The sequence below is a fragment of the Hydra viridissima genome, unplaced genomic scaffold, assembly GCF_058129835.1.
Source record: "Hydra viridissima isolate aposymbiotic clone 2 unplaced genomic scaffold, HvirCarnegie_v1 scaffold_3, whole genome shotgun sequence".
NCBI classification, from domain to species: domain Eukaryota; kingdom Metazoa; phylum Cnidaria; class Hydrozoa; order Anthoathecata; family Hydridae; genus Hydra; species Hydra viridissima.
Window position 1 is genome coordinate 20,219,840 of NW_028324302.1, and position 15,161 is coordinate 20,235,000.

At 30.5% G+C, this 15,161-nt stretch overlaps 1 protein-coding gene and 1 pseudogene across 1 annotated transcript in view; one reads left to right on the forward strand and one right to left on the reverse strand.

The window, feature by feature from the left end:
* Positions 1 to 2,455: 2,455 nt before the first annotated feature.
* LOC149891363 (uncharacterized) lies at positions 2,456 to 3,301 on the reverse strand (annotated as a pseudogene).
* A 7,390-nt stretch (positions 3,302 to 10,691) lies between these two features.
* Positions 10,692 to 15,161, forward strand: part of LOC149891364 (ATP synthase subunit O, mitochondrial-like) — a 7,137-nt gene continuing 2,667 nt past the window's right edge. Inside the window, exons 1-2 of the mRNA XM_090082946.1 lie at positions 10,692 to 10,856; positions 11,520 to 11,558. Coding sequence (XP_089939072.1) covers positions 10,809 to 10,856; positions 11,520 to 11,558 — 87 coding nt within the window. The 5' untranslated portion in view covers positions 10,692 to 10,808. The remainder of the gene's footprint in view (positions 10,857 to 11,519; positions 11,559 to 15,161) is intronic.

Below are 15,161 nucleotides of genomic sequence, written 5' to 3' on the forward strand. Positions count from 1 at the left end.
ACCTATAAAAAGAATTGAACTAGTCTGAAAAATACTTTTTTTGTCAAAGATGTCAGAAAATTTTGAAGTTGAAGGATCCTCTGTTGTTGACAAAAAAAATCTGTTTGTAAAAATTCGGAAAAGAAACCAAGTTATCAGCTGCGTCTAACGATAGCTGCTTCAATTATCTACTATTAGATTTTCTAAACCCAACCTAAGTTCTTAAAGTTCTAGCGCCCATGGGATCATCAATTTCTCAGTGGCAACTCAAATATGCTGCATTAAAGCCTTCATGGTTACTTGGAGTTTATGGTTGATTGGAATTCACAAACTGTGGTTTAAAATAAGTGGGGCAAATTTCAATGTTAAGGTTTCTTAAAAGTAATTATTTTCTGGCTTCTTGTTCTAAAGTTAATTTTTTTAGGGAGATTTTGGTATTCGATGAGATTTTATTTGCTAGAAATCATTGAACATGATCCGCCATATCTTGTTTGACATATTTGTTTAGTTTTTTGAGAGAGTTATTAATTGGAGGAAAGTATTGTCAGCAATATGATTATCCTGAGGATTAATCGAGATTAACTTGTACAATAATCGTGACAAGTTTGTAGAAAAGTAGTGACTAGCTTGTGGGTTAATCGAACATAAATACAAGTCAGCTCATCAAAAAGATGAGCTTGATAATTATATAAAATTGATAAGCAAATATAAATTAATGCTGCTTTATTCAGAGACTTTTTTTTGAAGAAAAGAGTTTTGAACTTAAAATGATTCATTACCTTAAGGGAAAAAGTGTATAGAGTGAAAGGTATAGAGTGGAATGTATAGAGTGATAGGTACAGAGTGAAAGGTGTAGAGTGAAAGGTGTGGAGTGAATTAGAGGGTAATTGAGTACAATATAAAAAAATTAAAAAAATAGTGAGCGGTATCAATTTACTTTCTTTTATATTTAAATTTGAAACAAAAAATATTTTAAAAGGTGTGGCACCGTATTGTAGAGGATTTTCTGTTTCATCTATAACTGTAAAAAAATTTTTAAAAAACACCACTCAGTACAGCTTCACAGGCTTACAACACATCAAAGGTAACTCTTTAGAAGCGTGTGCACAACAAGCCCCAATCACATGTTAGAGGTACAGTAACCGTGCTGAGTACAGCGTTTATATTTGTCCTTGTTTTAGTACTAATAAGCTTCGCCGATGGAGAATTCGGCAGAACGTTTGTTAATGTCATCGCAATGGTTAGGGATTGTCTGGTATCTACAAATCAAAGTCATCTGTTTCAATTAAAAGGTATACCAAGACGAGAATATTGTCAAGGTTTAACGAAACGATTGAGTAATAGATCAAGCGGAAAGCCATACTCCTTCTCTCAAAGCTTCTTCTTGCTCCAAAGAGAAAATAACAAGTTAATTCAATACTCTTCAAAAAAATTTCTTAAAGGTAATGTCAACAATAACACTAATGAAATTCTAATAAAATTGAATTTTAAGGCGATCTAGACAAACATCATATAATTTGTTGCCATGGTTCTTATCGCACGTTAAGGTGGTTCCTAAGTATCGCACGTTAAGGTGGTTCCTAAGTAATCAAAAAAAGTTATTTTTTATTTATTAAGCATTAATTTTCTCAAAATTAGGTACAGAATGTGTAAAAAAAAAATAATTTTCGAACACCAATAATATATTGATGATCACATAGAGGCCTATAATTGTCAAAATAACCCCTAAAAATTGAGTTTACTAGAAACACAATTACTCATGAGTAAAAGCTCATTTTACTTTCAAACTTGGTATACTTGTTCGTACTACCTGTATCTAGTGCGTGAGTTTTTTTTTATTAAAAGATCATATTTCTACTAAAAGTTATGCTTCAAAACAACTGTATTTTCGAAAAATGTGCTACTAGGCCTCTGATCTTAGTTCCCTAACCACAACTTACAAGTAATAAACTTATTTGAAAAAAACTCAGGCACTAGCAGTACACTGGATGAATAAGTCCTGAAAAATTCAAGTCGCTATCACTATTAATTCAAAAGTTATGATGTTTTTTGTGAGACAACTTTCTTGAAAAACAATACGGTAGAAAATCAAAAAACAAGAAAAAAATTTGTTTTTAAAACTAAAATCCTCCTTTTAAATAAGTTTCTCCTCCCTCTTTATGTAAGTCTTTAAACCCTTCTTGATGGCTTTTAGTTTTTTTCTTTTTGATTTTGTCTTCTCTGATGTTTTAATAAGTAAATTTTGGATGCTGCGTCGGTTCATTTTTTCAGATATAATATTAAAACAGACACCGGTCTGTATTCGAAGTTTTTCATACACTTTAACAAGTCCAAATTGACCTTCGTTGAATTGAAGAATAGCACTATATACACCTAACTGTAGAATTGACCTTTCTACAAAAACTTGCTTAGGACATTTCATCCAGATAATATTATTCAGGGACTCGTTAGCATTTTGAGTTTCCCCGTGAATGCACTAGCGAAGAAGATCATCATTTGAAAGATCTTGGAAAATCTTTGACAAGATAGAAAACATCCAATCTGGTAAATTAATCTTCTCTTTGTGTTTTTTAAGTTTATTTTTCTTATAACTACACCACGATTCAAGTTTAACAGGTGTAATACCAAACTGCGCCTCGTACGGTTTGGAGTTAACAACTTCTTTGTAAGACGCTGTGTCTCCATCTCCAAGATACTCATTATAAGCTAGTTTATTTTGACTTACAGATTGCTGAAATATATCAATAGCACCTGAGGATTCCATTGCTCTTGATGACTTTCGATGGTTAATTTTACAATTATGTGCCACTTTCCAATATGTGTATTCTGTTGTCCCTTTTTTTTCCACCCCATATTAAACACTGTCTACAATGTTTTGATAAAACAATAACATCCAAACACTTTCCTTTGCTTACTGCTGTCACTACACCGTTCAACGAGGAGTATCCTCTTTTTTGCCAAGTTCCATCATTCGATACTCGGCAAGAATGTATACCTGGGACAATTTCTTCCATTTTTACTTCATTTGCAGAATTTTGCATACTTTCTATTGCAGAATTTTCGTATGCAGAAAATAACTTATTATTAATATTTCTAAAGGCAGTATTAGATATTGAGTGCATATTCATACACTGTGCAAATGTTTAAATCGATTCGTGGCCTTTACCAATTTCTCGAAATGCCATAACCAATCGAACATTAATTTCACTCGGTTTACAACCATACATTTTTTCAGAAGCATTAAAAGGTGAAGTCTACTTGTGACTTTTATTTTTACATTTTCTACAAAAGTAAACAATTTTATGAGAAAATCTCTTTCTATCATCCAAATCATCTGTTATTGTGACATTTGCTTCCCACATTCTTGACACTTGCTCCCTACTGCTATCATTTCCATAAGTATTTTAAAGATTATAAATAAAAAATAATCATCACCACTTCCAAAATGTTCAGCTGGTTTTATGGTAAACTTTTTTTTGGTGATATTTTCAATATTTGCATTTTTTTATTTCCATTGATACCACATTTATTATTTACAATATGTACAGATTTTTTACAACCACGACCACCAACACCCTTTCTTGATGGCTTTTTTTTGTTATTTTGAAGGTTTGCCATATTAAATCTTAATTATTTTACTAGAATCTAACTAAAGTGTTAAATAATTTTAACAAATGCATTAGAAAACAGTAAAAAGTAAAAAAATTATTATAAAAAAGCCTGCTTGTTGTTTGCACTTTGCAACAGCGTAACCTATAATTATTAAATATTTAACAACTTTGACGTATAAGGCAACATTAGAATAGCAAAAGAGATGTACTACTTAAAGTTTTAAAGTACATTTAAGATATTAACTTAAAAAATAAAACGGTTGCTATGGCCGTTGCTAGGCACTAAAACTATACCTACCTTTATAAAATTAAAAATATTGTAAAAAGCATAAACAAACTTAAAAAAAAAGGCATATACCACGAGAAAGAGCACTAAATTTTACATTAGAATATCTAATTTGCAAAAAAATCAATTTTTGAAAAAATTTCGACTTTTGATTATGTAGGAACCACCTTAATGTAACAATTAAAAAGTTAATTACACAGTCGGTAATTGTATCAAGTTGTTTACAAATCAATATCATGTCTATATAAAGATTGGTGTGTAGGGGGACCACCAAACACCATGCTTACAATATCCAAGTCCTTTCGAATTGAAGCAATATATTTAATCGTTCGATAAAAATTATTCACACACGTTCAAACATATTCACAATTTCTCACACTCGTTCACTTATTCGTGCTCATTTAGTTATTCACACTCAGAATTGAATTGATTTCAGGTAACTACTTGGGTAAAAATTGGTCAAATTCTTAAGTTTAGTAGTTTAATCAATTAATCTATTCATTTTTTTAATTTTAAGTATTTTAGTCTTAAACGGATAGTTTACACATGTTACTTATGACGTTGTACTTAGACTTCAGGCTGATATGTTTGCCGGCTCATTTGTCCCACATGCTTCAACTGTTAGATGTAGATGAATTTTGTCAATAAAGAAGTTTGCCGCTAATTACTTACAGAATTTCATGCAGCTTCAAATTTCAACAATTTAACAATAGAAAGTTTCATTCAACAATCTTATGCGACCACAAATTTTGTAAAATTTTTTTTTTTTGAGAAAAATTAATGTAGAATGAAAACTTGAAGCCAAACAAAAAAAATTATTTAATAAGAAGTGTTTAAGAATTACATTTACCGCATTTTTATTCAATATGCCCTCCCTCAACATCACAGCTTTAAGTCGACTCCTGAACATGGAACAGGTGGTCTGGATATTGTCCTTGGGCATTTTGTCCCACTCCTTCTTGATGGCAGCCTTCACGGAGTTGACACTGCTGTGGGGACGTTGAGTAACACTTGCTTCTACATACTCGCAAATTGAATTACCAAGAGGTGACAAATCTGGAGATCCAGGAGGCATAACTCTGACCAGTGTTTTGGTAGGCTCTCCTGAAGCGATCTTAGGATCTTCTTAGATGTAAGTGGAGGTGCTCCATCCTACTGGAACATAAGATTGTCATCTGAAGAGTAGTGGGCATCAATCCAGGGTTTGACATGGTTCTCTAAGATTCGAATTTACACATGGTAAAATTTACTCATGGTTTAAACTTTCTGACATGATTTGATGAAGACCGCAAGCATTTTAAGGCCATCAGAAGAATCATAACTAAAAACAGATGTTTAGTCTTAAATGTATATTTTACATGCTCTGGGTCTGCCTAGACTTGTTGATTACTTACAAAACAAATGGTTCAGCTGTTTAAGAAGTAGTCAACAGTAAAAATTTGTTATTTAAGAAGAGGATGGTCGTTGGTCTCTTCTTCAGGAGGCTCAGAAGTTTGTTTGATCTTTCAAATCTTTTTCCTTTGACACTGGAGGAAACCAGGTATTTTATTAATCATGGCTCTTGACTTTGCCTTTATATCTTTCCTGACCACATTTCTGATGGTGTGCTAACAGGTAGTTCTTTAGCCATTTTCCTATTTGACCGTACTGGATTCCTAAAAATTCGACCCTTGACTGATTGATCAACTGAGGAGTCCGAACTGAGCTCCTCAAACCACTGCCAGGCTTTCTCTCAACACAACCAGTCGTTTGAAAACGTTTAATCACAGTGTAAACGGTACTCAGAGGCTTGTTTAGTATCTTAGTAATACCTTTGATTGTGGGGTCATTCATGGCTAGGTCAATAATGGGCTTGTTCGTATAACTCATTTTATCTTTTTGACTTATCTTTTTTTCATCTATTTTTATTTTCAACAATTTTTGCGTCAACAACAGATCATTTACTTTCGAATCACCAAACTTATTACGAAATTTGCGGTTGCATACAGTGCAAGCCAAACTTTTTAACTCCAGTGACGCATTTACATGAACACAAATAATCGCTCGATTTGTTTTTACTAGATATAAGCATAATTAATCAATCAAAATTAGAGATTACTCAAACATTCAAGTACCTTCTCAGCCTTCTTTTTCATCCTCATTCGATCCTGCTTCTTAATTTACCGATATCTTCATTTAACACCATGTGGTACCAACTCAAAACAACATGTGTTACCAATGTAAAGCTTCTAGTTGCAAGTCTTGTGCAATTTTGTGCTTCTAGTTGCAAGTCTTGGCTTTGTCAATTGTGTTAACCCAAAAAGTACAAAGCTGGTGGCTTTTTTTGCATAAAAAATACCGATGCTTCTGTCCATGAACAACTCAAATTTAACTAATTAATAAATAGTTTTTTTATATATTTAATTTTAATAAGATTACTTTTCAATTTATTTTAAATTCATTTAGCTTAATTTCTTTTAAATCTTATTTGATTTTTGTCAAAATGTAACTACTTTACATTTCTCCAATTATACTGGGAAATATAAACTTTTTTTTTCCTCATAAAAATCGATTTTTACATATTTATAAAAGTTCTCTATAAAATAAAAAATAAAAGCCCTAAAATATTTTTCATCAAACAAATAATTCAATTTAAAGTTAAACCGTTTACTCTTACCCCAGTTCACTCTTATCTTTCATCAGGTACATTCTTCAGGTAACGAACTAATTTAATTTCGGCCATCTGCGTTTCAGAATTTCGCTATTCTAGAACCGATACTAGGTAACATTGATTTTTTAGGTTTCGTTATGTCTCGCTTAACCCAAAACATATTAAAATTTAAAAAACATCATCTTAAAATAAGAAGAGATATAAAAGAGAAATAACGATACTTCATAGACACTTTTTTCCTTTGTTTTAAAAACGAGAGCAGGCTATAAGTTATCAAAACTTTTTCATTGCTTTATAAAAAAAGGCTAGACAATATTTTTTTTCACTTTCAAAATGAAATCAAATTATGCTTTACAAAAGGTTTTTTGGGGACAAGACGAGATTGTGTTAAAAAATAGGTGATTTAAAGTAATGAAAAGTTAGTTGCGCCTTAGAATAAAATTAAGGAAATTAAAAAAGATTTTAGAATAATTTTTCTCAAGCAACAACAAATATCAATAATGGTGTCATGAACTCACTAAATTTCACCAACAATCATTCACAATATCATTTCTATCAAGTTGTTTTAAATAAATCGATTTTGTTAAAAAGAATTTGAAGGTTTCTGGAATAGTTCATAGTTGCTACATAAGGCACCACTTCAAGCATCAGATATCATTTTCAGCATAAGCACCCGGAAGAATGGAAGCAATTCCAGATAGAAGAAAAAACAGAAAAAGCAAATAAAGTCCTATGAAATTCCGACAACAATGCTGAAGTCAAAGATACTGACCGTGGTGAGAAGAGGAAGCATGCTGGAGCTACAAACAAGTGGTTTCTTCTTTCAGATGATCAGCTTACAAGAGGTATGTCAATCATGGAATGGTTGGCAAGTGATAATCTGCCCTTTAACCTTATCAAAATACCTGTTTTTTCCAAGATGATGGACATCATGTGAAAGAAGTACAACGTGGAACACTCTTATACCTTTGCCAAGTATTTTAAAAGTAGTTTAATATTAGTATTAACAATCATCATTGACTTAGAATTTTAACCTATTTAACTCAATTACTGACAATAAGTAATTATAATTTGTATCACTGACGAAAAAATAACGGTCAGGATTTGTCACTCTTGACACGGATGATCTATGTTTTTAGTTTTAAGTCAATCAAAACGATTTTTTCTATTTTAGATACAAGCTTTGATGAAACCTTGGATAATGTATTGCCCGATTGCAAGCAGGTAGCCCTTGTCTTGGATCATTGGACCTTTCGCTCTAATGATACCTATCTAGTAACAACCTTGTACTACATCAATGAAAAGTTCAAGTTAAGAAGGTGGGTTCTGGGCATTAGTCCCTTTTCGATTGACAAAAACATAGCAGAATACCTTGATAAACTGATCAAGTGTAACGAAGCCTTTAACTCAGTCCAGCGTCGAGTTGCTTTAGTTGACCAGGCATATAACATGAAAACTGCATTCTTTCTTTCCCTACAAATGGAATCACCAAACGAAGGTTCAATCCAATGTGCAGATCACAAATTGAACATGATCCTCAGCAACTCCATTGAAAAGGCAGATATCTTGAAGTCTGCTTTTGATGCCAGGACGAAAGTGACAACTAGGATACATCACTCTCCTCTTGCACAGTAGCAGCTTCTTGCAGAGTGTGAAGCTAACCATTGTGAGTTAAGGCTTAGAAAACAATTTAATGTTGTTACGAAACAAATTGAAATAGTTTAATTGTTTTTTAAAAAAAAATAACTATACAAAATTGATTGAAAAAGTGCTTTCCTTTGAGGCAAATACATGGTTATCCCTGCCCCGGTTGCTACCCGTTGGAACAGTCATGAGATGATGATCTCTGGACTCACACAGCTGTAGGAACCAGTGGATCAATTAAAACGAAGCACTCCTAGATGTGATTATGTGCCAACTGCTCATGAATTTAACCTTCTGAAAAAAATACGAATGGTCCTGTCATGTTTCAGGGAAACGTCAGAGAGTCTTTCAACGGACAAAAAGGTTTGTATTCACAAAATCCTACTCTAAACCAACTTCCTTAGGGAAAAGATTGAACAGAATAAATTGGTGAGGATCCTGATGGTCCGATGGTGCAATGGTGCAATGCTCTCAAAGAGAAACTTGATAAGAGATTCCCTAAGGGAAGCATCAAAACAGAAGCGTACACCATGAGAAACTTGTTTGATCCCCTGTTTAGAGGTTCATTTTCAAAAAAGGAAAACTTCCAGAAATGATATGAGGACAGGGACTTGATCATCAGCAATGAAAGGGATGCACTAGTGAAAAAGATTATTGAAGAACACACTTCAACAAAAGCTTACCATAATCGCCTTGACAACAAGAACAACGATGTTAATGCTGAGCTACAAATCCAAGAAAAGAGCATTGATGAAATCTTAAGAATACATTTGGATGAGATGGTTTCCCAATTGGACCTGAAAATGGGGATCAGCACCCTCCATTGGAAAGGGAATTCAAAAGATACTTTACCTTCTCAAAAGTTTACCTAGACGTAAGTTTTTATTTTAAATAAAAAAGATTTTAACCGATAATTTGTTATAAGAAGTACATAACGTTTCGTCAGTAACTGTTGATAAAAGCATACTCGCTCGAGCATAAAAATTAGTTATTGACGGAAACTTGTGATGACATGCGCTTGTGCTCGTTTTTAAAGTTTTTTTTTAATGTTGTGCAAAATTTTTTTTAAGGTTGACCCTCTGGACTGATGGAGATCAAATGAGAAGCATCTACCGTTGCTTGCTGGTCTGGCACGTGTATTCTTGTATACTCCGCCCTCATCATCAGGCTAAGAGAGGGCCTTTTCACAAGCTGGAATGATAATCACCCAAAAAAGAACAAAATTGAAGCCTGACACAACCCAGAGACTAGCCTTCGTTCAGCTAAACATCCAGAGGCTTTTGCCTTTGGTATCTCAGGTTCCTATTGTTGACTCGGAAGAAAAAGAAGGCTGAGGTCTTGGATTTAGAGGAAGAGACAGATGATGAAGAATAGTTCTTTTGATAGTTTATAATTATAAAAATTTTAATGACAATTTCAATAAAAGTGAAACTGTGCTATGTATGTGTATAACATTCTTTAACAGTACGTTAGTAACGAATGAGTTTCTAAAAAAAACTTGAAAGTAGTTATCGCAAATATCGTCAGTTTTGAAATTTTATGACAATTTAACGGAAAGGATCGAAATAAATTAAATGATGGCTCTTGTTATTTTGACGGAAATTTCGAGCAAATTAATTGATTTACGTAAGTTATGACACCTTTCGAGCAAAGTACTTGAAGTTGCGAATTAATTTAATTAGTTACTCGTCGGAATTTCAATGTTACAATTTAATTGATACCGTTAATCGTTGCGTTCGGTTGATTTTACAAATGCACGTAATTTCATGCTTTTATCGTTACGCTCGGAGAAACTTCTTAAGTCTTTCCTCTAATAATTATATATGCTTAGTCTACTTTGCAATGATACGAGACAAAACCAGCTCTGTCAAGTGTTGTCGCGTTTCATCTTGTTTCGTATAGCCTCCATAGCCTCGCTAAAAAGTAATATAACGATACAATTTGTTTCGAGAATCAGCCCCTTTACATTCAGTTAGTAATATATATTATTATAATATATGTATTAAATATATATATTAAACATATATATTAAATATATATATATATATATATGTATATATATATATATATATATATATATATATATATATATATATATATATATATATATATATATATATATATATATATATATATATATATTAAATACATATATAGTAAATATATATATTAAATATATATAATATATATATTTAATATATATATTTGCACCCGTTTGATTTTTTTACCTAGAAATCGGCTTTTCTGGGGGTTATATTTTTTATTCCGAAAATTTAGTAAAAGTAAATCAAAGTTTTCATCAAGGAAAGAAAAATTTCAAAAGAAAATCGAAAAATTTACAAACGGATAGATAATTTATACTCGAACAAAGATTTTAGGAAGAGAAATTCTACGCGCAAGAGCCTTATAGATCAAGTTAAAACCTTGATACAACCAAAATTTATCAACAAAAAGAAAGTATTAAGAAAATTATTTCAAGTTTCTTTAGAAAGAGTGGATGCCTAATAAGTAAATATCGCACTCCCGCGAAATTTCTTATATTCTGACTGTTTCAGTGTGTTGTGGCCAAGTTGTTCATTTCATCGGCCTCGGGTCAGTTGCACTGGCGTTTTTGCGTTATTAGTTAAGGCCCGACAACATGGCTTCTTCATCAATCAGAGTTATGAATATGAGAAACTTAACTCTAGTGAGAGCATTTTTGTTCTTGTAGTTGTTTTTTTCCTTTTAAGAAACGAAAAATCTCAACTTATTAAACTTTTGTGTTTCTTAGAAAAAAGTACATTCTTCAATAAAAAGCTGAACTTTACCCTTTTTTTTATATACAAATAAAGTAGGAAAGCTGTTAATTTGGACTGTGATAAACTCTTCCTCCATTTAATAAGAATGTGTTATGATTTATATACAATCGGCTAAGTTGAATTAATCATAGTTTTCTATTTTATTTTCTCTAATGGCATTAGGAATTTACTTAAATTGTTAAAAAAAAAGTTACCTATTAACTTAAAAATCCGACGAAACTTTATAAGATATAGTTTAAACATAAATGGAAATAGATTTATTCCTAAGTATCAAAAAATAATGGTATTTTCTTAAAAAAATGATATTTCTAGCAGTTTGTCTATTGATTGTTTTCTTAAAAACATAATTTGTTTTGTGGATTGATTTAAAAAATTATATAATATTTTTTACTAGTTTTATTGTGTGTGTTTGCTTGCTGCATATAAAACATTTTGTTAGCAATTTTTTTTTATGTGTTATATATACTTAATTCCAGAATGTACTCTGTACTTAATCAAACTCTTATATAAAAAGAAAAAGTAACTTTTTTGAATCCTTTTTTTTTTTTTAGATACGCTCTTTTAGTACAACACGTACTTGGTTAGAGAAGGTATTTTCTTTCTAATATAATAAGTTTAGATAAATTTCCCTCTGATTTGTAAAGCAGAGAAAGAGTCCTAGGTTTTTATTGTTAATTTAATAATAAAGATAACTATAAAAGCTGCAGTTTTTTTATAACTTATTGGTATTTATAATATCACAATTGTTTTTATAAGAAATAAGAATAAATGCTACATACTAAACTTATATTAACTGATATGTGTAAAAATGCCAATGTGTGTAATAAACAGAATGCAGTAAAAAAAAGAAGGATGTTAAATTTCCTTTTTGTTTAAGGTACCATCTTAACATGTTTTTATAACTTGATTGTGTTTTTTTAACTTGGTCATGTTTTAAATCCTGTAGGCTTCTCACATGTGGTATTTAAGAACACAGTATTTCATCAACCATTTTAACTTCTCCTCTGGTTGTAATTTAAAAAGTGGTCAGAGTGTTTGGGAAAGATGAGTTTTTCAGTTGGTTTGCCTGTAAATTTTTTCATTGGATGCTGAGAGTATAATTGTGTTACTGTGTTACTGATTAGGTGTTTTCTATATAATTTCCCATATTTTTCTTCGAAAATATGAGATCTGTGATTTTAGCTTATCTTAAGTAATGACCTTTTTCAGAATACCTTTTTTTGGTTCATTGAGTTTTCATTTGACTGTAGTATAAGAACTTCTGAAGCATTTTGTTTGTACTAGAATTTTGTTGTTAACTTGTTTTGATCATTATGAATAGTTGTGTTGGAGAGTATTCTACCTAAGAGAGATATATTCTAAAAAGTCACTTTTAAATCAATTTTTTTTTTTATAATTATTATTCTTCTAATTGTTAAAATGAAGTCAGTTTTAAATCACTTTTTATTATTATTATTATTATTATTATTATTATTATTATTATTATTATTATTATTATTATTATTTTAATTATCTTTTCTTAGAATATTTGACTAGTAATATGTTGAGTTTAACAGGTGAAAATGGTACTTCATAACCTGTTGTAGTAAGGTTCATTACTATTCCCATTTTTTATTGCATTATTATTATTGATTATTCTGTGTCATTGTTAAAAGTGGTATTGTTCTTGAAACATTTTGAAAACTTGCCTATGATGTAGTATTTCCCTTCAACTGATATATCTTTGTGTTTGTGTCTGTGCGTGTGTCTGTGTGTGTGTCTGTGTGTGTACCTTACTTTCCTGCATGAGAGCTTAAGAGTTTGCAAGATGATTGATTTTTTTTTTCTGTTATTTCAATATTTGAAGCAGTTTTGAAATTTGAAACATTTTTTATTGGTTTTTTTGGGCGAGCAAACAGTGTATTTATCTTTTTTTTTTTTTTTTTTTTTTTTTTCTCATGTTACCAAGATGAAGTAAGTAGTAGGTTTAGAATGAGAGATTTCATGTTTATCAAAATGATTTTGGCTAGATATTACTTTTGGTAGCCCAGTATTATTTTGCTTCACCCAATACGTTTTTATAGCTTGTACATTCTTTAAGATTCAGGTTTTTATTCAACTGTTTCTTATATATATATATATATATATATATATATATATATATATATATATATATATATATATATATATATATATATATAGTAGCGTACAAAAGTTTATAAACAGCTAAGATTTTCTAGTTTTTTCTTCATAATTTTTTACCTTTTCACTGAAAATGAATGGAATTTTTAACAGTTGTTTTTATTAAGTGATTACAGAGTATAATTTACTCAAAAAAATGAAAATTTGTAATGGAAGGAAGAACTTCAAATTTTATTGAAAACATAATCATGCAAAAGTTTATAAACAAATGAAAAAAATTCAAGAGAATATTTCTAATTCCTCCACATTTTTTTGTTACAGCACATCAGTATTTTGTTGGATAGCCTCTAGATTTTAATATTGCTTGACAATGATGAGGCATAGAGTCAACTAAGTTATTAAGCACATCTATGGAAATATTTGCCCAACAATCCAAAAGCATCTTGAATAATTCATTTTTATTGGCCAGTTTTTCACCCTTTAATTGACCATCAAGATGTTCCCAAAGATGTTCAATTGGATTTAAATCTGGACTTTTAGAAGGCCAGTCCAAGATGGTATTTTTTTTTAATTAAAAAAATTTTTGGCAGAATTTGCACGATGCTTTGGATCCGTTGTCTTGCTGGAAATTCCAACCGTAAGTCATTTTGTCCTTTCCATGTTGCAGCATAACATTCTTGATTATATCAGAATATACATTCTGATCCATTATGCCTTCAATGCGATATATTGCCGCTACCATTTTTAACTGTTGATATTTGATACTTAGGAGCAAGTTTTTTACCTTTCAGGCATCTCATGTACTTGATACCATCACTACCAAACATCCAAAACTTTAATTCGTCACTGAATAAGACTTTTAACCATTCTTTTAAAGTCCGATTCAAATGATCTTATGCAAATTTTGTTTGTGCTAAGCAATTATTTAATAATATTAACAGTTTCTTGGCAGGATGATGACCAAACAAATTATGCTGATGCAAGCAACGTTTTTTTGTATCTAGGTTACATTTAACACCATAGTTCTTGCTAAAAATACCATTTAATTCCACAGCACTTCTGCCAGGATTTTACTTTGATTTTCTTAACAAATTTCTGTCTTGATATTCTGTAGTTATCTTTGGCCTTCCTAGACAATCTTTGTTTTTAAGTATCTTATGGTCCCTATATCTGTTAACTAGTACAGTAATTGTTGATTTAGCTACATCATAAAGCTCAGAAATTTCCTTATAAGGAATCTTCTCTTCAGCACGTATTATTGAATTTTTTTTTTCTAGTGACAATTCCTTAGACTTTCACATTATTTTTTAAATTCGATTTAACTTTAATATTATCTAAAGTAAATCTTAATACTAATATGTTTTTCTTAATGAAATTGATTTTTTTTAATGGGACATGGAATTGTTTTGCGCGCGATCATGCTTTCAATAAAATTTGAATTTGTTCCTTCCATTACAAATTTTCATTTTTTTTGAGTAAATTATACTATGTAATCACTTTATAAGAACAATTGTTAAAAAATTCCATTCATCTTCAGTGAAAAGGCAAAAAGTTATGATATAACATGAGATAATTTCCATTTAACATCAATTGAGATAATTTCCATAAACATCATTTGTATGATATAACATGAGATAATTTCCATGTAACATCTCAGTTATATGGAAATTATTGGTTAATCAGATAATATATTTAAGTTTCATTAGAAGTCATTGTATTTAATCCGCCGCCTTTAAAAGCAGCTTGTGTAAAACCTATTCCACTGCTTTTAGTCACATGATATTTGGTTCATAATATTTGCCATCCATGTATGTTTTTACAAAAATGTTCACTTAGCTAAAGTGATAGCAAAGAGCACTCTCTCCACTTGAAAATGTATGGAAAAACTTAGTGTTTTTTTATTTATTTATTTATTTACAGCTTTTTTCAGAATCAATTTTTTACTGAATTATAAAACTTTTTAGGTTTTTTTTTTTTTTTAGATTTTACATTAAAATTGAACCTTAGAAAACTGATTTTATTTTTTCAGTAATTAAGTCTTTTTAAACTTTAAACATACATATAGAGAAGAA